Here is a 27,848-nt window from a genome sequence, read left to right as displayed (position 1 = left end):
AAGACTCATGCAGCTCAAGAATGGGCTCCATAAGTGTTGTGAGCATTCCCTGTCAGCCTTTAGACTTGTCAGATTCAGAAGATGAAGATGATGTAGAAGCTGTTCATTAGCCTGATTTAAGAGGTGTGGAAGAAGCTAGTGAAATACAACAGCCGTCCGACGAAAGCATGCAGAGTCATGTTTCTTCTGATAACGGGAGTATAGAAGGGGGTCCTTGGCTAAGTGCAAAGTTCAGAAGGTTACAGAAAAGAAGAGATGAAATTGGGGGGAAGAGGTTTTAATGTGCTATTCGGAGTGTATAATTAATTACATCGCTTCCGGAATTGAACGGAAGAGATGGATGCTTTTCTTCAAAGTGCTAGAAACAAAAATGGTGCCGTACGTCGTCTCTCCGGAGAAGTAAGTTTTATATTGCATGATAAACTGCTTTTTAACAGCGTGAACCTGACTCAGAGATAAGAAGATGTTTCGAATTAGACAGCCTGCTATTTTAGAAAGAATTATAACTTCGTTTAGTCTGTGAGCTTAGAATGCATTTTTCCATGCCGGGGCTGTAATGACAAAATCCAATGTGGTGGGAAAAATAAAATAAATGTTGTTTTGAAAATTACAAGCTTGTAAAGCTGGTATTCTTGGAGCAGCCAGCCAGATCCCAGCCCAGGTCTAGAACAATAATCATGACTTTCATCTCTACTTGACCGAAAGGGCAGTCTTTTAGAGTTGTATCATAGCTTCTTTCGTTGTGTCTCGGACACATTTTAAGAATTTCAGAACATGCGTACCCCCAGTCCCCATCCTTTCCAGGAACGATGGAGGAGTTGTGCTTTGAGAAATGCTGCTCTTGGCTTTTTTGGATGCTATGACGACGTACTTGGCAACTAGGGTGATATGATAGGTCCTTAGCTCAGAAAGAGCAGCCACACACTTGTTATACATGGACCGAAGGTCTAGGTTTCCAGAATATAAGATGTGCTCCTTCAGGGGAGGGACAGACTGGATTTCTTCAATGAAGGCTTGATGATGATGAGGCATGTATTTTCTCATCCCATGCAAAAATGCAGCTGGCGAAAGATACCAAAGCAACGGATAAGTGGAGTTCAAGGCAAGTTAACAATGTAGGCTTAAATGTATTGAAACACTATTGCTTTAACAGTTAGTGTTACTGATGGCCACAAGAGGGAGCCAGAAGCATGATTCTCTCTCTGACTCTCTCTGCTATTTCTGTTATTTCTCTATGACTGCTTTAGTAAGAACTATATGTTCAAATGCTGGTTTCTGTAATTGTAAGCTAAACAAGTAAGACTTACAGTTTTTTATATGTATTAACTGATTTAACTGTGTATGACTAGGACTGTTCCTGACTAAGGTACTATATTTAGAAACATAGAAACATAGAAGACTGACGGCAGAAAAAGACCTCATGGTCCATCTAGTCTGCCCTTATACTATTTCCTGTATTTTATCATAAAATGGATATATGTTTATCCCAGGCATGTTTAAATTCAGTTACTGTGGATTTACCAACCACGTCTGCTGGAAGTTTGTTCCAAGGATCTACTACTCTTTCAGTAAAATAATATTTTCTCATGTTGCCTTTGATCTTTCCCCCAACTAACTTCAGATTGTGTCCCCTTGTTCTTGTGTTCACTTTCCTATTAAAAACACTTCCCTCCTGAACCTTATTTAACCCTTTAACATATTTAAATGTTTCGATCATGTCCCCCCTTTTCCTTCTGTCCTCCAGGCAATACAGATTGAGTTCATTAAGTCTTTCCTGATACGTTTTATGTTTAAGACCTTCCACCATTCTTGTAGCCCGTCTTTGGACCCGTTCAATTTTGTCAATATCTTTTTGTAGGTGAGGTCTCCAGAACTGAACACAGTATTCCAAATGTGGTCTCACCAGCGCTCTATATAAGGGGATCACAATCTCCCTCTTCCTGCTTGTTATACCTCTAGCTATGCAGCCAAGCATCCTACTTGCTTTTCCTACCGCCCGACCACACTGCTCACCCATTTTGAGACTGTCAGAAATCACTACCCCTAAATCCTTCTCTTCTGAAGTTTTTGCCAATGCAATACTCAGATTGAGGATTCCTTTTCCCCAAGTGCATTATTTTACATTTGGAAACATTAAACTGCAGTTTCCATTGCTTTGACCATTTATCTAGTAAAGCTAAATCATTTACCATATTACAGACCCCTCCAGGAATATCAACCCTATTGCACACTTTAGAGTCATCGGCAAAAGGGCAAACCTTCCCTACCAAACCTTCCCCTATGTCACTCACAAACATATTAAAAAGAATAGGACCCAGAACAGACCCTTGCCAAAGTAAATGATATTTTATACACTTAATGTACCTGGATTGTATTACTGAACCATTACTCGTCTCTCTGGGCAATCGGCTGGATATCTGCTAAAACTCCACATTTCCTCTGTGTATGTGTAGCTTTGACAACTCAGGGATCACTCTGCACCCTCCTTAACAGTCAGAATAATTGGAAGATTTGGAAAACCCCTTGGTGTTTTAATCCTAATTCCAATCTACCACGCAAGGTCTAAATGCAAGCAGAGGAGAGGTCTTACCACTTTCTTTCTGATGTTGGATACCAAGCAGCTCGTCGAAGGCGTGCAGGGTGGAGCTCTGAGCTGCGCTGCCCCCCGAATATGCCAACGGATGTTCGCAAAGGCCTTCGTACAGCAAACCTTCTGGCAACACGGGGTTGTCTTTCCAGCTGGAAGAGGGGAAAAGGCACTGATGGGTTGCAGAAAAGAGGAACAACCGGTAACCTTCTACAGAAGCCAGTGCCCAAATAAGCAGGAACAACAGCAGCTAATGAATAACACTGGGGAACAATTTGGAACACAATTTCAGGAGGAGGAGGAGGAGAAGGAAGGAAGGAAGAAAATTAGAAGAAGGAGGTGGAGGTGGAAGAGGAGGAGAAGTGTAGAAGGAGAAGGAGATGGAGGAAGAGGAGGAGGAGGAGAAGAGGAGGAGGAAGAAGCAAAATTGGGAGAAGGAGATGGAGGTGGAGGAGGAGAAGGATAATCCCAGCGGCCGGTTAGGTCCCACAGAGTTGGCCTTCTCCGGGTCCCGTCAACTAAACAATGTCGTTTGGCGGGACCCAGGAGAAGAGCCTTCTCTGTGGCGGCCCCGACCCTCTGGAACCAGCTCCCCCCCAGATATCAGAGTTGCCCCCACCCTCCTTGCCTTTCGCAAGCTCCTTAAAACCCACCTCTGTCGTCAGGCATGGGGGAATTGAATTTTTTTCCCTTTCCCCTAGGCTTTTAGAATTTACACATGGTATGCTTGTATGTATGATTGGTTTTTTAAATTGGGGGTTTTTAGATTATTTTTAATATTAGATTTGTTTACATTGTCTTTTTTATTGTTGTTAGCCGCCCCGAGTCTTCGGAGAGGGGTGGCATACAAATCTAATAAAATAAATAATAAATAAATAAATAAGTGTAGGAAGAAGCAAGGAGGAGGAGGCTAAGAAGAAGAAGAAGAAGAAAAATTAGAAGGGGAAGGAGGTGGGATTGGAGGAGAATAAATGTAGGAAAAAGCCAAAGGAGGGGGAGGAAGAGGAGGAGGAGGAGGAGAAGAGGATGAAGGAAGAAAATTAGCAGGAGAAGGAGATGGAGGAGGAGGAGGAGGAGGGTGGCAGCTTCAGAGCCTCCAATTCCTCTGCCAAGCGACGCATTTCAAGAGCCACAGATCAACCGCAGAGAAGCCGCTGCCCACTGAGATTCAAGCTGTGTGTGCAGCTCATTAGCTGACCTGGGCCACCTGCCCTCCTTGCCAGATGTTACCGAAGCACCAGGGAGCAAGCCGCCGCCGATCTATTTTTAGGCTGCTCTTTTACTCGAATGCTCACACAACTGCCTTCCTTAGCAGCCTGCTCAGAAGACGACCTGAGTTGCCACGGAGGCATTTCTCCAAGCCACGGGGCGCTTTTCAAGAGGTGGCGAGGCTGCGCTTGGCATGCCGCAGCCTCTTTGCCCGGCAACAGGTGACTACGGAGGAAGTCTACCACGTACTGTGGATGCCCGCAGTTTGCGTTCAGACCTTTTCCTTCGAAGAGTGAGAAGAAACACACTGGGGATCCTACGTTCTCCACCTCTTCAATGTCAATCAGCTAGCATAGTAAAGTTACAGTGGTACCTCTGCCTAAGAATGCCTCTACTTACTATCTTTTCTACATAAGAACTGGGTGTTCAAGATTTTTTTGGCCTCTTCTCAAGAACCATTTTCCACTTACAAACCCCAGCCTCCAAAACTGTAACTGGAAAAGGCAGGGAGAAGCCTCCGTGGGGCCTCTCTAGGAATCTCCTGGGAGGAAACAGGGATGAAAAGGTGGTGAGAACTCTATGGGGCCTCTCTAGGAATCTCCTGGGAGGTAACAGGGCTGGAAAAGGTGAGGAGAAGCCTCCGTGAGGCCTCTCTAGGAATCTCCTGGGAGGAAACAGGGATGAAAAGGTGGGAAGAAACCTCTGTGGGGCCTCTCTAGGAATCTCCTGGGAGAAAATAGGGCCAGAAAAGGCGAAGAGAAGCCTCCGTGGGGCCTCTCTAGGAATCTCCTGAGAGGAAACAGGGCCAGAAAAGGTGGTGAGAACTCCATGGGGTCTCTCTAGGAATCTCCTGGGAGGTAACAGGGCTGGAAAAGATGAGGAGAAACCTCCGTGGGGCCTCTCTTGGAATCTCATGGGAGGAAACAGGGCTGGAAAAGGCGAAGAGAAGCCTCCGTGGGGCCTCTCTTGCTGGGAGGAAACAGGGCCTCCACCCTCCCTGTGGTTTCCCCAATCGCACGCATTATTTGCTTTTACATTGATTCTTATGGGAAAAATGGCTTCTTCTTACAAACCTTTCTACTTAAGAACCTGGTCACAGAACGAATTAAGTTCGTAAGTAAAGGTACCACTGTATTCAATACACTGCTCAGAAAAATAAAGGGAACCCTTAAACAACACAATAGAATTCCAAGTAAATCAAACTTCGGTGAAATCAAACTGTCCACTTTGGAAGCAACACTGATAGACAATCAATTTCACCGGCTGTTGTGCACATTCGACTTTGTACAGAACAAAGTACAGTATTCAATGAGAATATTTCATTCATTCAGATCTAGGATGTGTTCTTTGAGTGTTCTCTTGATTTTTTGAGCAGTATATTATAATATTATATTTGTTGTGGTTAGCTCTGGCCCAGCTCCTGCCCCAAGGACTGTGGATGTGGGGGAGACATCCACATGCTGCAGGCCTGGTTTGCCCCCGGGGGAATCTGAAGATGAAGGCTCCTCTGACCAACAAGACATGAGTGACAGGGAGGAGGAGAGTGGGGCAGACAGCTCAGAAGGAGATCAATTATCTCTCTCCTCCTTGGATTCAGAACAAGAGTTAATGATACAGCCACGCATGCGGAGAGCGATGCATAGGCAGCAACAACTGAGAGATTATTATCAAAGAAAATGAGGCCACCTGTGGTTGGGTGGGGCTGTGGTCATTAGTGAGGCTGCTATAAAGAGCAGCCTGTGGGTTTGGCCATTGTGGAGGATTATCTGATCGTTGTGTTTCGTGACTGCTTTACTGACTTGGACCTTTTGTGTGCTGATTTTTCCCTGCTTTGAAACTAAACCAAAGCAGTGTTTCACTTTGTGAAAGAAGAAGGACTGTGAATTGCCTCCCAGCTGCAAGCTAAGTATCACAGAACTGATAAGGGACTTGTACCAATGCTCTTTGCTATCCCAAAAGAGGGCTTGGTTTAAGTGAATTTTCATTATAAAGAACATTGTTTTGAATTTTCAAACGTGTGTGTGTCTGACATTTCTATCTGTGAATTTTTGGGAGGATTTTACCAGAGAGCATGATAGAACAATATTAATGGTGGACATAATGGTATGATCAAAGCTCTGGACACACCAGTGCGATTGCCGCCTTGACATATTTTACTACACCTTGCAAAGCAGCCCTGCCGTTTTATTTCTGTTTAGACGGAGAGAATCTGACAACTGAATTCACCTGGGATGAAGTGTCAATGACAGGCTAATCTATTGTTTTTGCTGAGGTCCCAGCCTAAAATAAATCTAGGGCTTTTTCTCGCATGCGTTTGAGCAGCTAATGTCAAACCAGAAGCCTCCTCTTGTGTCAGCCACAAAGGGTGTCTCGTAACCTACTTTGACTCTGGCAATCTAGCAACAAGTTCTCTTTGTAGTCATTCTAAGGATTCTGCAATGCCCGGAGGGAGAATTTTGCTCTAGACTCAAGTTCCACTTCGTTTGGAGTATCAGTTCTTCCCCCCTCTCTGCTTCAACACATCCGAATTTTAATGAAGGTTTAATGAGGGACCTTGATTAAGTGAAGGCAACACAATTAGCTAACGTGGCCTTGGGAAACCAAACATTAAGGAAGAGGATTGAGAAGCCCCCACGCTTGGCCTGTTTTTGTGCAAGAGTTTGTAAAGATTTGGATTGAGGATGTGCCGGTCAGGGGTTGAATTCACCCATTCTCCTCCTTCGTTTATGACCCAGGCACTTTCCCAAGGCAAGACTAAGGAGTCTGAGAGAAAGAAAGAAAGAAAGAAAAGAAAGAAGGGGGGAGGAAGGAAGGAGAGAAAAGGGAAAAGAAGGAAGAAAAGAAAGAAAGAAAGAAAGAAGGAAAGAAAGAAAGAAAGAAAGAAAGAAAGAAAAAAGAAAAGAAAGAAGGGGGGAGGAAGAAAAGAAAGAAAGAAAGAAAAGAATGAAGGGGGAGGAAAGAAAGAAAAAAAGGGGAAAGGAAAGAAAGAAAGGAAGAAAGAAAGAAAGAAAAGAAAGAAGGGGGAGGAAAGAAAGAAAGAAAGAAAGGGGAAAGGGGGAAAGGAAAGAAAGAAAGAAAGAAAGAAAGAAAGAAAGAGGGGAAAGGGAGGGAGGAAGGGAGTTAGTGTAGTCCTGATATACCTCTCCCAAAAGGGAGAGAGGGAGGGAGGAAGGAAAGAAAGAAAGAAAAGAAAGAGGGAAGGAAGGAGAGAAAGAAAGAAAAGAAAGAAAAGGAGAAGGAAGGAAGGAAGGAAGGAAGGAAGGAAGGAAGGAAGGAAGGAAGGAAGGAAGGAAGGAAGGAAGGAAGGAAGGAAATTTAGTCCTGAGATACCACTCCCACACTGATAGGAGGAGAGCTTTGTAGCCATAAGTATCACTTGAGAATAAATGCTCTGAAGATTGTGAAAAGGAATAGTCCATTCCAAAAGAAAATGGTAGAAGGAACTCTTCTTTGCCACGTCTAATCGGTACAGATGTTTGGGTCAATCCTTGGAGAACACAGAAAGCCCCCAACTCAGTTAGCATTGTGGGTTTTCTCAACAACCACAGTGGCTTCTCTCTGTGGCTCTGTTTGGAAAATACTTTTAAAGCCAAAGGAGTCCAGCTGTACTTACCCAGAAAAAAATATTCTCGTCACTCCATAAAAGACCGAAGGATCAACGTAATCTGGGAATCAGAGCACATAAGGATCAAATCAGTTTGCTGGATATGCTTAATAAGTGCAAAGATACGTACAGATGTAACATTGCACACTTAGGCAAGAAAAACCAAATGCACAAATATGAGTAGGTGGTGGTGCCCGTCTCAACAACAGTGCGGTGAGACCCAGAGTGCAAAAAAGAGCAACAAAGATAAGTTTAGGGGTCTGGAGGTTAAAACGTATGATGAACATTTGCAAGAATTGGGTACGTCTCCTTTAATAAGGAGAAGGATTAGGGGTGACACGATAGAAGTCTTCCAATATCTGAGCTTTCGCAGAGAAGAGGAGGTCAACCTTTTCTCCAAAGCAGCTGAAGGCAGGACAAGAATGGAAACCATCAGAGAGAGATCCAGGCTAAAAAATAAACAGAAATCTTCTGACAGTGAGAACAATTAACTTCTCTGTAATTCTGTATGCCTGCTCTTTGGGCAATCAAATATGACTGCTTTCTATTGAAGAAAGAGAAGATGTTTGCATCAAATCGCATCGCATTGCATCACATCGCATCGTATTGCATTACAATGCTACGTTGTGTTGCATTGGGTTGTGTTGTGTTGGGTTGGGTTGGGTTGTATTGTATTGTATTGTATTGTATTATATTATATTGTATTATATTATATTATTTTATTTTATTTTATTTTATTTTATTTTAATTTTAATAATTTTAATTTTAATTTTAATTTTATTTTGTATTTTTATTTTATTTTTATTTTTATTTTTATTTATTTTTATTTATTTATTATTTAGATTTGTATGCCACCCCTCTCCGCAGACTCGGATGGTTTTAAATGGGTTTTAGATTAGTCGGGTATTTTAAATTTTTTAATATTTGACTTGTATTTGGGTTGGTTTGGGTTGTATTGTGTTGTGTTATTGTGTTGTATTATATAATAATTATATAATTATATTACATTACATTACTGTTGTGGTTCAGCCTGAGCCAGATCAAAGACCAGCTGCGTCTCTGCTGGCTCCATGCCCGGGAGAGGCTGAGAGCGGAGAGGAGAGTTCTTTGCAGTCAGACAGTGCAGACAACAGTCACGAAAGTGAAGGTGATGCAAGGCCTGGGAGCCCTGGGGAAGGGCTATCTCAAGCAAGTAGCTGTGATTCCCTGGAGTCCCTGGATGACGACGCACAAGCTATCATTAGTCTGCGGCAGAGACGCATAGCTCAAAGGAGAAATCAACTGCGTAGATATTATCAGCATTGAATGAGAAACACCAGGGGGTTGGGTGTGGTCCTCATTAGCAGGGAAGGGTTTATAAGGCATGAGAACCATTCCGGCAGCGTGGAGTGTTATCAAAGGGGAGTTGGTGTTATCTGCATTTTCTCTCTGCATTTTTGTTCCTGGCTCGTGGCCCAGCAGCCTTGAAGACTGGTGGGAGGTGTGTGTGTCTGTTAGCTCAACAGCCTCGTCTGGCATTAAGAATCCTGTGTTTCTGTATGAACAATTGCGTTCGTGTATCTATTTGGAGTTCCAGTGTTTTCCTGATCTGTAAGGAAATTTTCTGTTGGCTTCTTTTCTCTTTATCATTATAAAACTGTATTTGGATTCAACCGGTGTGTCTGGCTTATCTTTTGGGTTGGTCATAGCTTCCGGAGTGACCCAGACAGAACACATATCGCATTGCATTGCATCACATCGCATCGTATTGCATTAAAATACTATGTTGTGTTGCATTGGGTTGGGTTGGGTTGTATTGTATTATATTATATTAATTATATAATTATATATTACATTACATTATATGGTTTTAAATGGATTTTAGATTAGTTGGGTATTTTAAATTTTTTAATATTTGACTTGTATTTGATTTGTATTGTGTTGTGTTGTATTATATAATATAATAATTATATAATTATTTTACATTACATTATATCATTTTAAATGAGTTTTAGATTAGTTGGGTTTTTTAAATTATTTAATATTAGACTTGTATTTGAATTTGTTTTTCTACTTTGTACCTAAATAAATATTTATTATTATTTGATCTGGAGGCTGATCTTTCTCACTCCAGGCATACTGAGAATATATGTGCCTCAACTCCTCACTGGCGACAGGAAGAGCATCTGGCCATTAAAACACTCCGCTAGCGCCAATCAATTGCCCAGACTCCACCCTGCAGGGGATTATGGGGTCGTTAAATGAAGATGAGGATTATATTACATTATCCAATGCAAAATCTGTTGCTCATTTTCGGCACAACTATTACTTGTTTCTGCTCCCGGTGAAAAATGAAGCGTTCTGCCTTTTTAAAGATCTCACTATTTTTTTTTTATGACCTTGAGATGTGAACCAAATGCAGCCCTGAGACTGGAGGCCCTTCTGCCTAAGGAAAAGAGGCCGACATTTGAAAAATCAATTCTATTCATTTGGCTAAGCCTCCATTCCAGCCCCAGTGGGGTAGCTTTCACTTATGGCAAGAGATAATTACAGAACTAAATGGTGGGTAAATCTTACAGCATCAAAGGCTTTGTTAATATCAGGGTTGCAAAAGGCCCAGAAAATAACCAAGCGACGAATCAACAATACTGAGCCACATTCAGGAACAGCTGAGATCTGTCAAGCACGGAGGGAAATTCAAAGGTTTCTTGCAGCTATGAAAGATTTATTCTCTTTCCCATCACAAGTACTTCTACTTTGTCTAAAGATCTTTCTAGCGGTCTTCCCTGAGCAAACCTGGAGGGCAGATTCAGCAAAATAACACAGTGGTATCTCTACTTACGAACTTACCGAGACCAGGTTTTTAAGTAGAAAAGTTTGTAAGAAGAAGCAATTTTTCCCATAGGAATCAATGTAAAAGCAAATTATGTGTGCGATTGGGGAAACCACAGGGAGGGTGGAGGCCCTGTTTCCTCCCAGGAGATTCCTAGAGAGGCCCCATGGAGGCTTCTCCCCTCCTTTTCCTGCCCTGTTTCCTCCCAGGAGATTCCTAGAGAGACCCCACGGAGGCTTCTCCCCACCTTTTCCTGCCGTTTCCTCCCAGGAGATCTCTAGAGAGGCTCCATGGAGGCTTCTCCCAACCTTTTCCGGCCCTGTTTCCTCCCAGGAGATTCCAAGAGAGGCCCCATGGAGGCTTCTCCCCACCTTTTCCGGCCCTGTTTCCTCCCAGGAGATTCCAAGAGAGGCCCCATGGAGGCTTCTCCCCACCTTTTCCGGCCCTGTTTCCTCCCAGGAGATTCCAAGAGAGGCCCCATGGAGGCTTCTCCCTGCCTTTTCTGGCCCTGTTTCCTCCCAGGAGATTCCAAGAGAGGCCCCATGGAGGCTTCTCCCTGCCTTTTCTGGCCCTGTTTCCTCCCAGGAGATTCCAAGAGAGGCCCCATGGAGGCTTCTCCCCACCTTTTCCGGCCCTGTTTCCTCCCAGGAGATTCCAAGAGAGGCTCCATGGAGGCTTCTCCCCACCTTTTCCGGCCCTGTTTCCTCCCAGGAGATTCCAAGAGAGGCCCCATGGAGGCTTCTCCCTGCCTTTTCTGGCCCTGTTTCCTCCCAGGACATCCCTAGAGAGGCTCCACGGAGGCTTCTCCCCACCTTTTCCAGCCCTGTTTCCTCCCAGGAGATTCCAAGAGAGGCTCCACGGAGGTTTCTCCCCACCTTTTCCGGCCCTGTTTCCTCCCAGGAGATTCCAAGAGAGGCCCCACGGAGGCTTCTCCCTGCCTTTTCCAGTTACAGTTTCGGAGGCTGGGGTTTGTAAGTGGAAAATGGTTCTTGAGAAGAGGCAAAAAATCTTGAACACCCGGTTCTTATCTAAAAAAGTTCATAAGTAGAGGCGTTCTTAGGTAGAGGTAACACTGTATGAATATTCTTTTTAATTGCCAACTCACGAAGAAGAGATTGAACAGCCAATCTGGAATGGTATAAAATCTCCTGTTCGAGCAAGGGGTTTGACCAGTAGATGCCCAAGGTCCCTTCCCACTCTGATGTCCAATGTCTATATCTAAGTATACGTGGCTCACAGGCTTACCATGCATTTTCTTCAGAGTTTTGGTCATCTCTTCAATGGTGTTTGTCACCTCTTGCAATGCTTCAGCCAGAATTTTGTCATCTGGCTGCAGAAGTCCATTCACAGCCTTGGCAATTGCCTGCAAGAAACGAGACCAGTGGTGTTTAAACTTACATGGCGCCTGATTTGCCTTGCAGGAATCCATTGGCTTCATTGCAGCGTTCCATTTTGCTGGTTGCTTTATTGTTGTTGTTGTTGTTGTTGTTGTTGTTGTTGTTGTTGTTGTTTTAACGCTTCGAGTCATTTTACAGATCACCCAGATAGATGAGTTTATGACGCCTAGCTTAGGCAGAATTATACTTCGCTTGTTCCAGAAGTCAAGGTTTCTGTCATGTGAGCTCTAGTTGGACTCATATGACCCTTAACAAGGGTGAACAAAACACACTGGCTTTGTTCACAGAACATGCAGTGCCTCCTCAACTTGTCAAGGTAATTACATTAGAATGATGGTGTCAAAGTCAAGGACCAGGTGACACATCCCAGACCACAGGATGGATATGGCCCATGGGGTTGCCCTGGAAACAGCAAAGGACCAGCCTTCAGAGCCTCTGCTAGGGAAATTCCTCTACTCTACTACTCTACTCTACTCTATATTATTGTTGTTGTTATTGTTATTCTATTCTCCTCTCCTCTACTCTACTCTGCATTCTATTCTCCTCTACTCTATATTATTGTTGTTATTGTTATTATTATTATTATTATTCTATTCTATTCTACTCTGCAGTCTATTCTCTTCTATTCCACTCTACTCTACATTATTGTTGTTAGTAATAATAATAATAATAATAATAATAATAATAACAACAACAACAACAACAACAACAACAACAAAGATCTAAAAATCGAGCTGCAACGACTCTGGCATAAGCCCATGAAAGTGGTCCCAGTGGTACTTGGCACGCAGGGCACAGGGCCAAAGGATCTCAGGGGACATTTGAAAACCATTGGAATTGACAAAATCTCCATCTGTCAATTGCAAAAGGTGGCTTTACTGGGATCAGCAAACATAATTCACCGCTACATCACGCAGTCCTAGGTGCTTGGGAAGCGCCCGACTGGTGATGAAATACGAAATCCAATGTAGTGATCTCGTTTGCTGTGTTGTACTGACATAATAATAATAGTACAAATCTAAATAATAAAATAAATAATAATAACAATAATAATAATACACTTTTATTTATAACACCCTTTTAACAACGGCCATGACAGAAAACCATATACAACTAACAAGGACAGACAGTAGGCAATACACACACTTAGCTAAAACACAACTAAAACCACAAACCATGTTAAAACCACAAACAATGTTATTGTTGTTGCTATTGTTCTTGTTGTTGTTATTATTATTATTATTATTATTATTATTATTATATTCTACTCTACTCTATATTATTGTTGGTTTTGTTGTTGTTGTTATATCATTATCATCATCATCATCATCATCATCATCATTATCATTATTATTCTATTCTACTCCCCTCTGCATTCTATTCTGTTCTGTTCTGACTATGTTGACGCTGGTTGGATTCCCACCATAAATTACAGGCCACCAGTCTAGTTTGTTAGGTGAACTCAATGTGTTTTCAGATTAGCCGAAATGCTGGGGCCGGCTCTTCTCCATCCCTCACCAAAACAGCCAAAGCGAACATTGATAATTAATTCAAGAAAAGACAAGACCTTGAGTCCTGGTGCAGCCACTTTCTCAACCAGCAAACTGACGAGGATAAACCCGTCTGCGCTTGCTCCTCCGGGGAAGGTAACTATGGGCTCCACGTTCCTGGAAAGACGAGAAAAAGAGAAGTCTAGGAAAGGAAGGACAAGAGTTTCTTAGTGCTTTCGAGGGAGAGGTTGTGTCTCCAAAAAAGCCCAAGGTGTGCAAAACCATAGATCTATAAGCTGAGCACAATCTCTTTTGCTGCTTCTGTTCCACAGCTTGGCAACGTTTGACAATGCTTCCATGCACACCTGTTTGACATAGAAACATAGAAACAAATGAAGCTTTGTGACTTCCGTTGCTTGCTTTGCAAACTAAAGAAAGTTTGGAAGAGCCCGGGAGGTGCAGTGGTTAAAGGCGGTAGGGAAAGCAAGTAGGATGCTTAGCTGCATAGCTAGAGGTATAACAAGCAGGAAGAGGGAGATTGTGATCCCGCTATATAGAGTGCTGGTGAGACCCCATTTGGAGTACTGTGTTCAGTTCTGGAGACCTCGCCTACAAAAAGATATTGACAAAATTGAACGGGTCCAAAGACGGGCTACAAGAATGGTGGAAGGTCTTAAGCATAAAACGTATCAGGAAAGACTTCATGAACTCAATCTGTATAGTCTAGAAGACAGAAGAAAAAGGGGAGACATGATCGAGACATTTAAATATGTTAAAGGGTTAAATAAGGTCCAGGAGGGAAGTGTTTTTAATAGGAAAGTGAACACAAGAACAAGGGGACACAATCTGAAGTTAGTTGGGGGAAAGATCAAAAGCAACGTGAGAAAATATTGTTTCACTGAAAGAGTAGTAGATCCTTGGAACAAACTCCCAGCAGACGTGATTGGTAAATCCACAGGAACTGAATTTAAACATGCCTGGGATAAACATATATCCATCCTAAGATAAAATACAGAAAATAGTATAAGGGCAGACTAGATGGACCACGAGGTCTTTTTCTGCCGTCAGACTTCTATGTTTCTATGTTTCTAAAGTGCAGCACTGCAGGATACTTCAGCTAACTGCTAGCTGTAGTTCAGCAGTTCAAATCTCACCACCGGCTCAAGGTTCAGGTGGGTAAAATGAGGACCCAGATTTATTTATTTATTTATTTATTTGTTTACTATTTTATTTATTATTTTATTTATTTATTTTTTATTTATTTATTATTTATTTTTTATTTTTATTTTTTAATTAATTAATTTATTTATTTAATTTGTCATCCAAATATAGTATTGTATTGTAGTATGTTTAACATAATATAAGTATAAAGTAGAGATAGAAAAGATTAAAAAAAATTAGGACAGGAACGTTAGGCACAAAAGTGCACTTATGCACGCCCCTTACAGACCTCTTAGAAAAGGGGAGAGGTCTGTTGTAGATAATGTAAGGTTGAAGATTTTGTAAAATTAAAAGGAGAAGGAAGGGGAGGGGGAGAAAGATAAGTGTAGGATGGAACACAAGGAGGGGAGGAGGAGGAAGAGGGGGAGGAGGAGGAGAGGAGAAAGAAGCAAAATTAGAAGGAGAAAGAGGTGGAGGAGGAGGAGGAGAGAAGAAAGAAGCAAAATTAAAAGGAGAAAGAGAAAGAGGAGGAGGAGGAGGAGGAGTGTAGGAAGAAACAAGAGGAGGAGGAAGAGGGTGGCAGCAGCTAAAATTTATTGTTTATTGCTAAAATCTCTACTCAACTCCAAGTCTATTCAGCATGAAAAAAACAAAACTACGTGAAAGAAATACTCAAATAGTCCTTGGGTTTTAGTAATGTTCTGGAGAGGAGGTGAGCAATTTCTTGCTTAAACAAACCATTTCTGGATAGTTTGCCATTTGTGCTCCAGAGGGAAGCTGCAACCTACCACCAAGCAGCTGTTTCACGGAGGGAGATGATTCTCCTAAATCTCAGTTTTCTATTCCGTGGCAAAAATAGGCACCCAGAACAATGTAAACATAACCTGTCTTCCTAAATGTAGCAGCTGTTTGACTTCAAACAGGCTGAACATTGACTCCGGGGTGATTACGAAATCCATCTTGTCCTGCAAAAAGGAAAAAAGAAACCCGGATTCTCAAAGACTTACTCGATTTCCAGACGCCTTGGAGAAATTGAGGTGACACCCGCCAACATACCAGGAAGGAAGCAGAAATCAAGAGATGAAATTAGTTGAAGGGAAAAGTCCATCAATGGTACAACTGTGCTTTTAACAACAACAATAACACACACACACACAGGTGTATTTCATACATTGAGGTTGAGACAAACAGATCTAGGCTACAAACATTTGAGTAAACCAGCCAGATGCTTGCAGCCTTGATCTACTTATATATATATACGATATACTTATTTTTTTTTTTAATTTATTTAATTGGATTTGTATGCCACCCCTCTCCGAGGACTCGGGGCGGCTCACGGCATATAAATAAAAGAATAATAATATAATCCAATTAGCAGTCTGCATTGGTTGCCGATCAGTTTCCAGTCACAATTCAAAGTGTTGGTTATGACCTATAAAGCCCTTCATGGCACCGGACCAGATTATCTCAGGGACCGCCTTCTGCCACACGAATCCCAGCGACCAGTTAGGTCCCACAGAGTGGGTCTTCTCCGGGTCCCGTCAACTAAACGATGCCGCTTGGCGGGACCCAGGGGAAGAGCCTTCTCTGTGGCGGCCCCGGCCCTCTGGAACCAACTCCCCCCAGAGATTAGAATTGCCCCCACCCTCCTTGCCTTTCGTAAGCTACTTAAAACCCACCTCTGCCGCCAGGCATGGGGGAACAGAGATACTCTTTCCCCCTAGGCCGTTACAATTTTATGCATGGTATGTCTGTTTGGTTTTTATTATAATGGAATTTTAATTGTTTTTAGTATTGGATTATTATTATATGCTGTCTTATTATTGCTGCTAGCCGCCCTGAGTCTTCGGAGAGGGGCGGCATACATATCCAATAAATAAATAAGTAAGTAAGTAAGTAAGTAAGTAAGTAAGTAAGTAAGTAAGTAAGTAAGTAAGTAAATAAATAAATAAATAAATAAATAAATAAATAAATAGTACTACAATATTAAAAACAATTAGAAACAGAAGATTAACCTAAAAAATTAACTTATTAACCAAACATTCAGCAATCATACTTACGGCATTCATTGGTCAGGGGAAGATCTAAGAGTCCCAAGCCTGGTGGCAAAGATGAGTTTTTAAACTCTTTCGGAAGGCAAGGAAGGAGGGGGCAGTGCGAATCTCTGGGGGGGGAGTTGATTCCAGAGGGCCGGGGCTCCCACAGAGAAGGCTCTTCCCCTAGGTCCCGCCAACCGACATTGTTTGGTCGACGGGACCAAATATAGGGCAGGTTCCCTAAAATAACATGTAACCCTTCCCTGAAGGGATTGGATACTGTTGCCTAGAGGTTAATTCTCTGCCTTACAAGGCCAAGGTTGCAAGTTCAAGTCCCAGTGAGGGTATGGCTAGCTGATGAGGCCAAAATAAGGCCGAAATAGATCTTCCGAGTATAAGACACACCTTTTTCCTCCCTAAAAGAGGCTGATAATTTGGGTGCCTCTTATACTCTGAATGTAGCTTTTTTTTAACCAGCTTGCAAGCTCTTTCATTATTACTCTCTGCAAAGAATGTTTTCCAAACCCTCTCTTTGTGGGGGAGGGGGGCTCATTGCTTTACTTGTTCCGAATGTTTCTTTCCAGCCCTAACCAGGTGCTAACAATGTTCCCAGCTCTTAATAGAAACATAGAATATTGACAGCAGAAAAAGACCTCATGGTCCATCTCGTCGGCCCTTATACTATTTCCTGTATTTAATCTTAGGATGGATCTATGTTTATCCCAGGCATATTTAAATTCAGTGACAGTGGATTGACCAAGCACATCTGCTGGAAGTTTGTTCCAAGGATCTACTACTCTTTCGGTGAAATAATGTTTTCTCACGTTGCTTTTGATCTTTCCCCCAACTAACTTCAGATTGTGTCCCCTTCTTCTTGTGTTCACTTTCCTATTAAAAACACTTCCCTCCTGGACCTTATTTAACCCTTTAACATATTTAAATGTTTCGATCATGTCCCCCCTTTTCCTTCTGTCCTCCAGACTATATAGATTGAGTTCATTAAGTCTTTCCTTTAATGGCTTGTAAACTCTGTCATTGTTACATTGGGGTGCGCACATGCGCACACCGGCGACACAGAGCTACATGTGCAGGTCCATTTTCGCTCCCGGAACGCAGTGTGGCGCATTCCGGCTAGCAACCCATTACTGATTTGGACCCCTTGGATTCCTGATTTCTTGAGCGTGACGGTTCTATGCTACTCCAGCTACGATTGGTCTCCAGATGTTGCGCACACATATTATTGTCAATAGAATTACCCCTGGGGATTTTTCTTCTTCCAGTTCACCAAAACAAAGTCCGTGTGGACCAGGATCGGAGGGAGACCAAGCATCTCAGAGACTTCTCCAAAAGGGATGGCCAGGTTTCGCGGCAAGATCTGGAAGGCAAGAACCAGCAGGTCAACACCAGCTCTCCTAAGTCTGTGTCCGATTGGGCTTCAGTAGAGTTCCAGACAGTAGCACATTCCTACCGGTACGGTTGACGGCATCACTCCGATAGCAAAAATTGAGCTGTGCGCAAAGCTCTGCATCTCCGGCGCATGCACACACGCATCCGGGTGAGATTTTGCTTCTGCACATGCACAGGAAGCAAAATCTCACAAGGGGACATGCGCATGTACATGAGGTTTCGGCCATTTTTTGCTTCTGCACATGCGCAGGAGCAAAACGATCGCCAAAATCTCACACACCAAAATCCCCTAGCAAGATTTTGCTTCCTGCACCTGCACAGAAGCGAAATCTCACTTGGACACGCATGCACGCATTTCGGAGATTTATTTATTTATTATTGTATTTATTAGATTTGTATGCCGCCCCTCTCCGAGAACTCGGGCCAGCTCACAACATATATAAAGACACAGTAATACAGTAGGATGCAGAGCATTGCTCCCAGCTCAATTTTCGCTAATGGTACAACGGCGTCGACTGTACCGGTAGGATCCCGCTACTAAAAGCATTGAAAAAAACCACTGGTAGCCCTTAAAATAGAACCGTTCGTTTAGCACCCATTCAAAGTTCAAACAAAATAGTGACTTACAACTGCTCCTCGGATCTGTGACCATTGCAGCAGCATTCCCATAGCCCACATGATCAAAGTTTGGGCACTTAACCACTGGCATTATTTAATTGTGGCATTTGCATTTAGAAGATTGACGGCAGGAAAAGACCTCCTGGTCCATCTAGTCTGCCCTTATACTATTTCCTGTCCTTTATCTTAGGATGGATCTATGCTTATCCCAGGCATGTTTAAATTCAGTTAATGTGGATTTATCAACCACGTCTTCTGGAAGTTTGTTCCAAGCATCTACTACTCTTTCAGTCAAATAATATTTTCTCACGTTGCTTCTGATCTTTCCCCCAACTAACCTCAGATTGTGCCCCCTTGTTCTTGGGTTCACTTTCCTATTAAAAACACTTCCCTCCTGAACCTTATTTAGCCCTTTATTAAAGGGGGAACACGATCGAAACATTTAAATATGTTAAAGAGCCTTTACATACATAAATACATAAATAAACAAATAAACAAACAAACAGATAGAGAGAGAGAGAGAGAGAAATAAATAAACAAACAAACACATAGATAGATAGATAGATAGATAGATAGATAGATAGATAGATAGATAGATAGATATAGAGATAGATAGATAGATAGATAGATAGATAGATAGATAGATAGATAGATAGATAGATAGATAGATAGATAGATAGATAGATAGATATGGCTCCATGTGCCATCTGTGGCACGCATGCCATAGGTTGGCCATCATGTGACTATTACCTTGGGGACGGCTTTTTCCCCTTCTTGCCAGACGTAGCCCATGGTGATGAAACTGAGGACCAGGTGGGCCAAATAGAGCTCTCGGTGGCCTTGGAGGTACTGGCAGCTTAGTAGAGGCATCTGTTGAAAGAGAGAAAGCCGTAAAGCACAAGCAATATTGTTATGAATAAAGGTTGCCCGCCATCTCCATCTCTCTCCCTCCTTCATAGAATGTAGGATGATAGAGTTGGAAGGGACCTTGGAGGTCTTCTAGTGGCCCCGGGGTAGGCCCAGTTGGCTCTTCTGTGACATGTGGACTTCAACTCCCAGAATTCCTGAGCCTGCGTGATTGGCTCAGGGATTCTGGGAGTTGAAGTCCACATGTCATAGAAGAGCCAACTTGACCTACCCCTGAACTAGTCTAACGCCCTGCCCAAGTAGGAGACCCTATAGCGTTTCAGACAAATGGTTATCCAGTCTGTTTTTGAAAGTCTCCAATGATTCTTTCCCTTCTTCCTTTCCCTCCTTTCTTCCTTTCCTTTCCTTTCCTTCTTTCCTTCCTTTCTTTATTTCCTTTCCTTCTTCCTTTTTCCTTCTTCCTTCTATCTTCTCCTTCCTTCCTTCTTTCCTTTCTTTCTTTCCTTCCTTCCTTTCCTTCTCCTTCTCTCCTTCATACCTTTCTTCCTTTCCTTTCCTTCTTCCCTTTTCCTTCTTCCTTCTCTCTTCTCCCTCTTTCCTTCCTTTCTTTCCTTTCTTCCTTTCCTTCCTTTTGTTTCCTTCTCCTCTCTCTCCTTCATTCCTTTCTTTCTTTTCCTTTCCTTCTTCCTTTCCATCTTCCTTCTCTCTTCTCCTTTCTTCCTTTCCTCCCTTTCCTTTCCTTCTCCGTCTCTTTCTCCTTCATTCCTTCCTTCCTTTCTTTCCTTTCCTTTCCTTCTTTTCTTCTCTTCTTCCTTCCTTTCCTTTATTTCCTTTATTTCCCTTTTTCTTTCATTTCTTCATTCTTTTCCTTTCTTTCCTTCTTCCTTCCTTTCCTGCCCTGTCCTGTTCTTTCCTTTCCTTCTTCCTTCTCCTTCTTTCCTTTCCGTTTTTCCTTCCCTTCTTCCTTCTCCTTCCTTCCGCTAAAGACTATTCCATTAAGAACAAATTCATAAAAGCAGTTCTTCGTACCACCTGAACTCCTTTTTAACACAAAATTGAATACTTGTCGGAAATCTCCTGTGGAAGACACACCGCTATACATCCGATCAATAAACTCATTTGATTTCTATTTAACTTTGATAGGTTTGCCTCTTTCATGCCGACATAACGCCTGCAAACCTCCCATTCTTCCGTGGCTTATCACGATGCAACAGCTGAGGGCCAGGAAGCCACAAGTTTGCACTTTTAGCAGGTTCGATTTCTGCAGCTTCGAGTGACAATGTTGGTGTATAAATCAACCATGATACATCGAGCGCCAGAAAGCAAACCACTGATCACGCCTCATTATCGAATTTCTTCCCTTAAGTTGAAGAAAAAAAGGAACAAAGAGGAAGGGACCCATATAGCAGAGATTCCTGGTAGTCCTCAACCGAACAATAATTCATTTAGTGACCGTTCAAAGTTACAACGGCCCTGAAAACAATACCTGATGACTTATACGTCACACTTGGTGAAGGGCGAACTGAACCCGCACAATTTGGGTCCATACCAAATTTTGTGGTGTTCGGTATGCCAAACACGAATCCAAAATTTTTCCAAAGTTCGGGCAAAGTTCGGGGTCGTGTTCAGTGTTCAGAGCTTTGACGTCACATGGGTTTCTTTTGTTTTTTCTTTGCTGAATTTGAAAATTAAGGGAGACTAGGATAGATCTATTTCTGCCTTATTTTGGCCTCATCAGCTAGCCATACCCTCACTGGGACTTGAACCTGCAACCTTTGCCTTGTAAGGCAGAGAATTAACCCTCTAGGCTACAATATCCAATCCCTTCAGCTCTGCACCAGGGAAATATATATATCTCACATGTTTTTTCTGAAAACAAACATATATATACAGTGATACCTTGTCTTACAAACTTAATTGGTTCTGGGACGAGGTTCTTAAGATGAAAAGTTTGTAAGACGAAACAATGTTTCCCATAGGAATCAATGGAAAAGCGATTAATGCGTGCAAGCCCAAAATTCACCCCTTATGCCAGCCGAAGCGCCCATTTTTGCGCTGCTGGGAGTCCCCTGAGGTTCCCCTCCATAGGAAACCCCACCTCTGGACTTCTGTGTTTTTGCGATGCTGCAGGGAAATCCCAGCAGGGGAATCCCAGCATCGCAAAAACAAGCGCTTCGCTGGCAACGGAAGTCCAGAGGTGGGGTTTCCCATGGAGGGGAGCCTCAATGGAATCCCAGCAGTGCAAAAACGGGTGCTTTGCTGGCAACGGGAGTCCGGAGGTGGGGTTTCCCATGGAGGGGAGCCTCAGGGGAATCCCAGCAATGCAAAAACGGGTGCTTTGCTGGCAACGGGAGTCCGGAGGCGGGGCATCCTAGCGGCGGCGGTGGGTTTGTAAGGTGAAAATAGTTTGTAAGAAGAGGCAAAAAAATCTTAAACCCCGGGTTTGTATCTCGAAAAGTTTGTATGATGAGGCGTTTGTAAGATGAGGTATCACTGTATATATATCTTTTTTCTGTTGGATATATATGTATGTATATATATCTTACACTTGGTTTTCCTTTTTTGCATCCTTTTGTTTTTAGTTACTCTCCCTTTTGCCTTTTGATGTGTCATTTATTACATGCAAATCACAGCCTTGCATATAAATAGAAAGCAGATTCTAAATAAGAAATCTAAGCAATGTTATTTTCTCTTCTGTGGAACAAGCGCCACCTACTGGAACATTGGCAGCATTGCAGAGAGAAAGGCAGAAGGTTCACTATTCCGGGTGTATTTGAATTTGCCTTTTTTTAAAACTAATACGTACTTGACCCAATAAATAAATAAAGATAATTAATCTCTATGGCTAAATGTCATGCTTGAAAATGAATTTCAGTACCTTGTTGACCTGGGAACGTAGTTGATGGCTCTCAATCAGGTAAGTCAACCTATGAGCAATCTCCATCCATGGACCATAGAAAGGAGGAAGTTCTTTCTTAAAAAGAGAGAGACCCAAAAAAATCGAAAAAAGAAATGCGATTATATAAATTGAAGATGGTGGGCTTCTCATCCAAGAGGCTTCTTCAAAGTAAAATCAGAATGTCCAGTTGCCTCTTGGAAAAGGACCTTTGGAACAACCGTGACCTGGATGACTGATAATTCCCAGAGAAGTGTTATCAAATTATCAGGTTAACAGATTATCATAATCATCCATTGGGGCTTTGCTGCACCATGCATCCGTCCATTCAAAATCTAAGGCATTGGTTTGGACAAAACTTAGCAACACTTTTTTGTGCCGCTGTTGATTAACATAGGATCGCCAATATTCGATGATGGTATTGGAGGAAGAGGAGGAGGAGGAGGAGGAGGACGAGGAAGACTTAACATTCTTTGATCAGACAACTTACAACTCCGTCGTCTCCGTTCCGACTTAACTAGAGTTCATAAAAAGAATTAGTTTATAGTTCATAAAAAAGAATTCAGGAGGGATTTATTTACTTATTTAATTAGTTATTTAGCTACTTAGCTATAAAATCATAAAATCCAATACCAAAATGTCCTTCCTGTTAGTGACTACTTCACCTTCAACCACGACAACACACAAGCACCTAATAGATTTAAACTAAATGTCAACCACTCTAAACTAGACTGCAAAAAATACAAGTTCAGCAATGGAGTAATCAACGCCTGGAATGCACTAGCTGACTCCGTGGTTTCTACTCCTAACCCCAAAATATTTAACCTCAGATTATCCACAATTGACCTCTCCTCCCTTTCTAAGAGGTCTGTAAGGGGCGTGCATTATGCGTCTACCATCCCTGTCCTACTGCCCTAATGTCTCTTATCATTACTTTTTATCATTACTTTTCTAATGTTACGGTATGCTTATACAAATTAAAATTGACTCAATAGTGTCAACCCCTAACCCCCAACATTTCTCCCTTAGACTCTCCACGATTGACCTCTCCAGGTTTCTAAGAGGTCAGTAAGGGGCGTACATATGCGCACCAGTGTGCCTTTCGTCCCCTGTCCAATTGTCTTTCCTTTATCTCATATATCATATACAGTGTTCCCTCGATTTCCGCGGGGGATGCGTTCCAAGACTGCCCGCGAAAGTCGAATTTCCGCGAAATACAGATGCGGCAGTAAATACACTATTTTTGGCTATGAACAGTATCACAAGCCTTCCCTTAACACTTTAAACCCCTAAATTGCAATTTTCCATTCCCTTAGCAACCTTTTAGATTATTACACACCATGTTTATTTATTAAAGTTTATTAAAAAATATATATTTATTAAAGGCAGACAAAAGTTTGGCGATGACATATGACATCATCAGGCAGGAAAAACCGTGGTGTAGGGGGAAAACCCGCAAAGTATTTTTTAATTAATATTTTTGAAAAACCGTGGTATAGACATTTCGCGAAGTTCGAACCCGCGAAAATCCAGGGAACGCTGTATCTTTTCTTTCTTTCATATATCTTCTCCTCTATTTTTACATATTATCTTTATATATATTATTTCATGTCTATTCTCTTCCATATGTATTGTGTATTGGACAAATGAATAAATAAATAAATAAATAAATAAATACCATCCTATAATTGTTTGACAAATATAAAAATAAATAAAATCTTACTCAACGTCCTTCCTTCCATCCAGCCATCTGCAACATTTCCTCCTCCTTCCCACACCTCCTTTAATTTTGGGCAAAAGGCTTGTACCTACCAGTGGATTCGGAAGGAGGAAACCGTAATCTTCAGAAATATGAAATCTCTTCAGTGTGAATGCTGGCTTTTGTTTCATTTGATGCATAGCGTTCTCCATTCTGATGAGCTTTGACGGGCAGGTTGGGAATTTTGCCGCCGACTGAATTTGGGATGGAAGCGAAGCTCAGAACCTCACAGCAACTGCTGACCAAGGCGAGGTTTTCTAGTAACTATTAGTAGATCTTGATTAGGTTAAAGTGTCTCCTCTGCTCCTCATAGTCCCAGACCTTTGGCCTTTTGGATGTCACTGACCAATGATCAGTGGCGCTGGATAAACACTGGGGAGATGCGTTGATAACAACCTCAATTGACCAAATTTGGAAACAAAAAAAGAATTCATGACAGATTTATTTAGTTATTTAGCTATTTAGCTATTTAGTTATTTAGTTATTTAGTTATTTAGCTATTTAGTTATTTAGCCATTTAGCTATTTAGCTATTTAGCTATTTAATTCTTTAGTTATTTATTTAGTTATTTAGTTACTTAGCTATTTAGTTATTTAGTTATTTAGCTATTTAGCTATTTAGTTATTTAGTTATTTAGCTATTTAGTTAGTTAGTTATTTAGTTATTTAGCTATTTAGCTATTTAGTTATTTAGCCATTTAGCCATTTAGCCATTTAGCCATTTAGCTATTTAGCTATTTAGCTATTTAGCTATTTAGTTATTTAGTTACTTAGTTACTTAGCTATTTAGTTATTTAGTTATTTAGCTATTTAGCTATTTATTTAGTTATTATTATTTTTATTTATTAGATTTGTATGCCGCCCCTCTCCGTAGACTCGGGGCGGCTCACAGCATACCATAAAACAATTCATGACAAATCTAATAGATTTAAAAAACATTTTAAAAACCCCATACCATAATACCCCGGGTCTATACATAAATTGTATAGACCCAGGGGAGAGGGGTACGGCATGCCTCAATTTCCCCATGCCTGACGGCAGAGGTGAGTTTTAAGGAGTTTATGGAAGGCAAGGAGGGTGGGGGCAGTTCTAATCTTTGGGGGGAGCTGGTTCCAGAGAGTCGGGGCCACCACAGAGAAGGCGCCAGAGGACATTGTTTAGTCGACGGGATCCGGAGAAGGCCAACTCTGTGGGACCTAATTGGTTGCTGGGATTCATGCGGCAGAAGGCGGTCCCAGAGATATTCTGGTCCGATGCCATGAAGGGCTTTATAGGTCATAACCTCAGTTATCATTTAGCTATTTAGTTATTTAGCTATTTAGTTATTTATTAGATTTCTATGTTGCCCTTTTTCTCAGACTTCAATAAGTATTGAAAGGATTCAGTATTTGAAAGGGCAATATACACACATGCTCTCTCGCTCTCTCTCACTCTCTCTCTCTCCCCCTCCCTCCCTGCCTCCCTCTCTCTCTCAGCTGGAGGAGGAGGATGGGCAATAGTAGTAGCAATAAAGGAGAATATGTGTAGTGATTAAATTAGGGGGCCCTGGTGCTCTCTGAGCTCGGTTATTTTCTTGCAGACCTCTCATTACCAAACTAAGCAACATCGTCAGGACTAGTAGGAAGTGATATTTGCTCTCAGTTTGTATTTTCGAGTTTTGTCCTGGCAGTGTTGGTAGACGTGGTCTTGGAGATTCTTTGGCTGGGCTGTTTACTCTCTGCTTGTTTGACCGTTTCCTTGATCGTAGGTGTCGGGAAATCGGGAAAAGGTCTGCTGAACTTCTGACTTAGTTATTAAACAGGGCAAATTTTTGTCGTCTGAGGTCTCTTCTGGGTAACAACAATAATAGAACAGTATACAGTACACAATAATCCAATAGTAAAAACAATTAAAAACCCATTAAAGTAAAAACCAAACATACATTCAGACATACCATGCATAAAATTGTAAAGGCCTAGGGGGAAAGAGTGTCTCAGTTCCCCCATGCCTGACGGCAGAGGTGGGTTTTAAGTAGTTTACGAAAGGCAAGGAGGGTGGGGGAAATTCTAATCTCTGGGGGGAGTTGGTTCCAGAGGGTCAGGGCCGCCACAGAGAAGGCTCTTCCCCTGGGTCCCGCCAAGCGGCATTGTTTAGTTGACGGGACCCGGAGAAGATCCACTCTGTGGGACCTAACTGGTCGCTGGGATTCGTGCGGCAGAAGACGGTCCCTGAGATAGTCTGGTCCAGTGCCATGAAGGGCTTTATAGGTCATAACCAACACTTTGAATTGTGACCGGGAACTGATCGGCAACCAATGCAGACTGCGGAGTGTTGGTGTGACATGGGCATATTTAGGGAAGCCCATGATTGCTCTCGCAGCTGCATTCTACATGATCTGAAGTTTCCGAACACTTTTCAAAGGTAGCCCCATGTAGAGAGCATTACAGTAGTCGAACCTCGAGGTGATGAGGGCATGAGTGACTGTGAGCAGTGAGTCCCAGTCCAAATAGGGCCTCCATCTCATCTCTGTTTGCCCTTGGAGAATACTGGGTTAAATACTTTTTAGTGTGAATTGCAAAAACACTCTTTCACAAAATTGCAAAAACACTCGTGTCCTCGTTCTTTAGGATCCCCCCCAGATAACAAGGAGGTTGTTGGCAGGACAAAGTGAGCCAGACCTCAGCAGCAGAGCCTGGAATTTGCTGACAGATGTCCAAAGTCCATCCCTGGTTGCTTCCAGGAGAAAGGTGGGATAGGAAGCAATGATGGGGAATGACCCTTGCTTGAGACTTTGGAATTCTATTGCTCCCCTCGGGGAAATCTTTGCGGCTTGCTGGACACTTAATCTAGGCTGGTTGTTTGCATATTGCCGCAGACGGTTGCTCAAAGAACATTATGCATACCCGTGTTATTTATTTATTTTAATTCATTTATTTGTCAAAACATGTGCAAGATAGCAGGTATGTCCAGTCAGCGAAGCAGTGGAAGTGATGTGCCGGTGCCTGGAGGCTGTTGGGGTCTGGATGGGTGTCAACAAACTCAAATTCAACCCCGACAAGATGGAGTGGCTGTGGTTTTGCCTCCCAAGGACAATTCCATCTGTCCATCCATTACCCTGGGTGGGGGGAGAATTATTGCCCCCCTCAGAGAGGGTCCGCAACCTGGGCGTCCTCCTCCATCCACAGCTAACATTGGAATATCATCTTTCGGCTGTGGCGAGGGAGACGTTTGCCCAGGTTCGCCTGCTGCACCAGTTGCGACCCTATTTGGACAGGGAGTCATTGCTCACAGTCGCTCATGCCCATGTTACACCAACACTCCCCAGTCTGCATTGGTTGCCGATCAGTTTCAGGTCACAATTCAAAGTGTTGGTTATGACCTATAAAGCCCTTCATGGCATTGGATATCTCCAGGACCATCTTCTGCCACACGAATCCCAGCGACCAGTTAGATCCCACAGAGTTGGCCTTCTCCGGGTCCCGTTAACTAAACAATGTCATCTGGCGGGCCCCAGAGGAGGAGCCTTTTCTGTGGCGGCCCCGGCCCTCTGGAATCAACTGCCCCCAGAGATCAGAACTGCCCCAACCTTCCTTGTTTTTCGTAAATTGATCGAAAAATTTAAATAGGTTCAAGGGTGAAATAAGGTTCAGGAGGGAAGTGTTTTCAATAGGAAAGTGAACACAAGAACAAGGGGGCGCAATCTGAGGTTAGTTGGGGGAAAGATTAGAAGTAATGTGAGAAAATGCCTGACGACAGAGGTGGGTTTTAGGGAGCTTACGAAAGGCAAGGAGGGTGGGGGGAACTCTGATATCTGGGGGGAGTTGGTTCCAAAGGGTCAGGGCCGCCACAGAGAAGGCTCTTCCCCTGGGTCCCGCCAAATGACATTGTTTAGTCAACGGGACTCGGAGAAGGCCAACTCTGTGGGACCTAACCGGTCGCTTACCACATCTTTCCTCTGGCCCGCATAATTTCACCCCAAACAACTGACATTTTAAGTCACGGTACTGTAGCATAAAAGCATTTTATT

The 27,848-nt window shown here is 42.6% G+C and overlaps 1 protein-coding gene across 1 annotated transcript; it reads right to left on the bottom strand.

The window, feature by feature from the left end:
• Positions 1-261: 261 nt before the first annotated feature.
• On the bottom strand, positions 262-24,240 carry IDO2 (indoleamine 2,3-dioxygenase 2). The gene is made up of 10 exons (XM_070765033.1): positions 23,897-24,240; positions 22,067-22,162; positions 19,072-19,191; positions 17,553-17,671; positions 15,268-15,282; positions 13,177-13,276; positions 11,458-11,575; positions 7,410-7,461; positions 2,591-2,739; positions 262-1,061 (listed from the first exon to the last, which is right to left on the bottom strand). The coding sequence occupies exons 1-10, from the start codon at positions 23,993-23,995 to the stop codon at positions 715-717; spliced, it is 1,215 nt and encodes a 404-aa protein (XP_070621134.1). The 5' UTR covers positions 23,996-24,240; the 3' UTR covers positions 262-714.
• Between the last annotated feature and the right edge of the window lie 3,608 nt (positions 24,241-27,848).

This window comes from Erythrolamprus reginae, chromosome 12 (assembly GCF_031021105.1).
Source record: "Erythrolamprus reginae isolate rEryReg1 chromosome 12, rEryReg1.hap1, whole genome shotgun sequence".
NCBI classification, from domain to species: domain Eukaryota; kingdom Metazoa; phylum Chordata; class Lepidosauria; order Squamata; family Dipsadidae; genus Erythrolamprus; species Erythrolamprus reginae.
The sequence above is the reverse complement of the archived record's forward strand: the minus strand, read 5'-3'. Positions and strand labels throughout refer to the sequence as shown.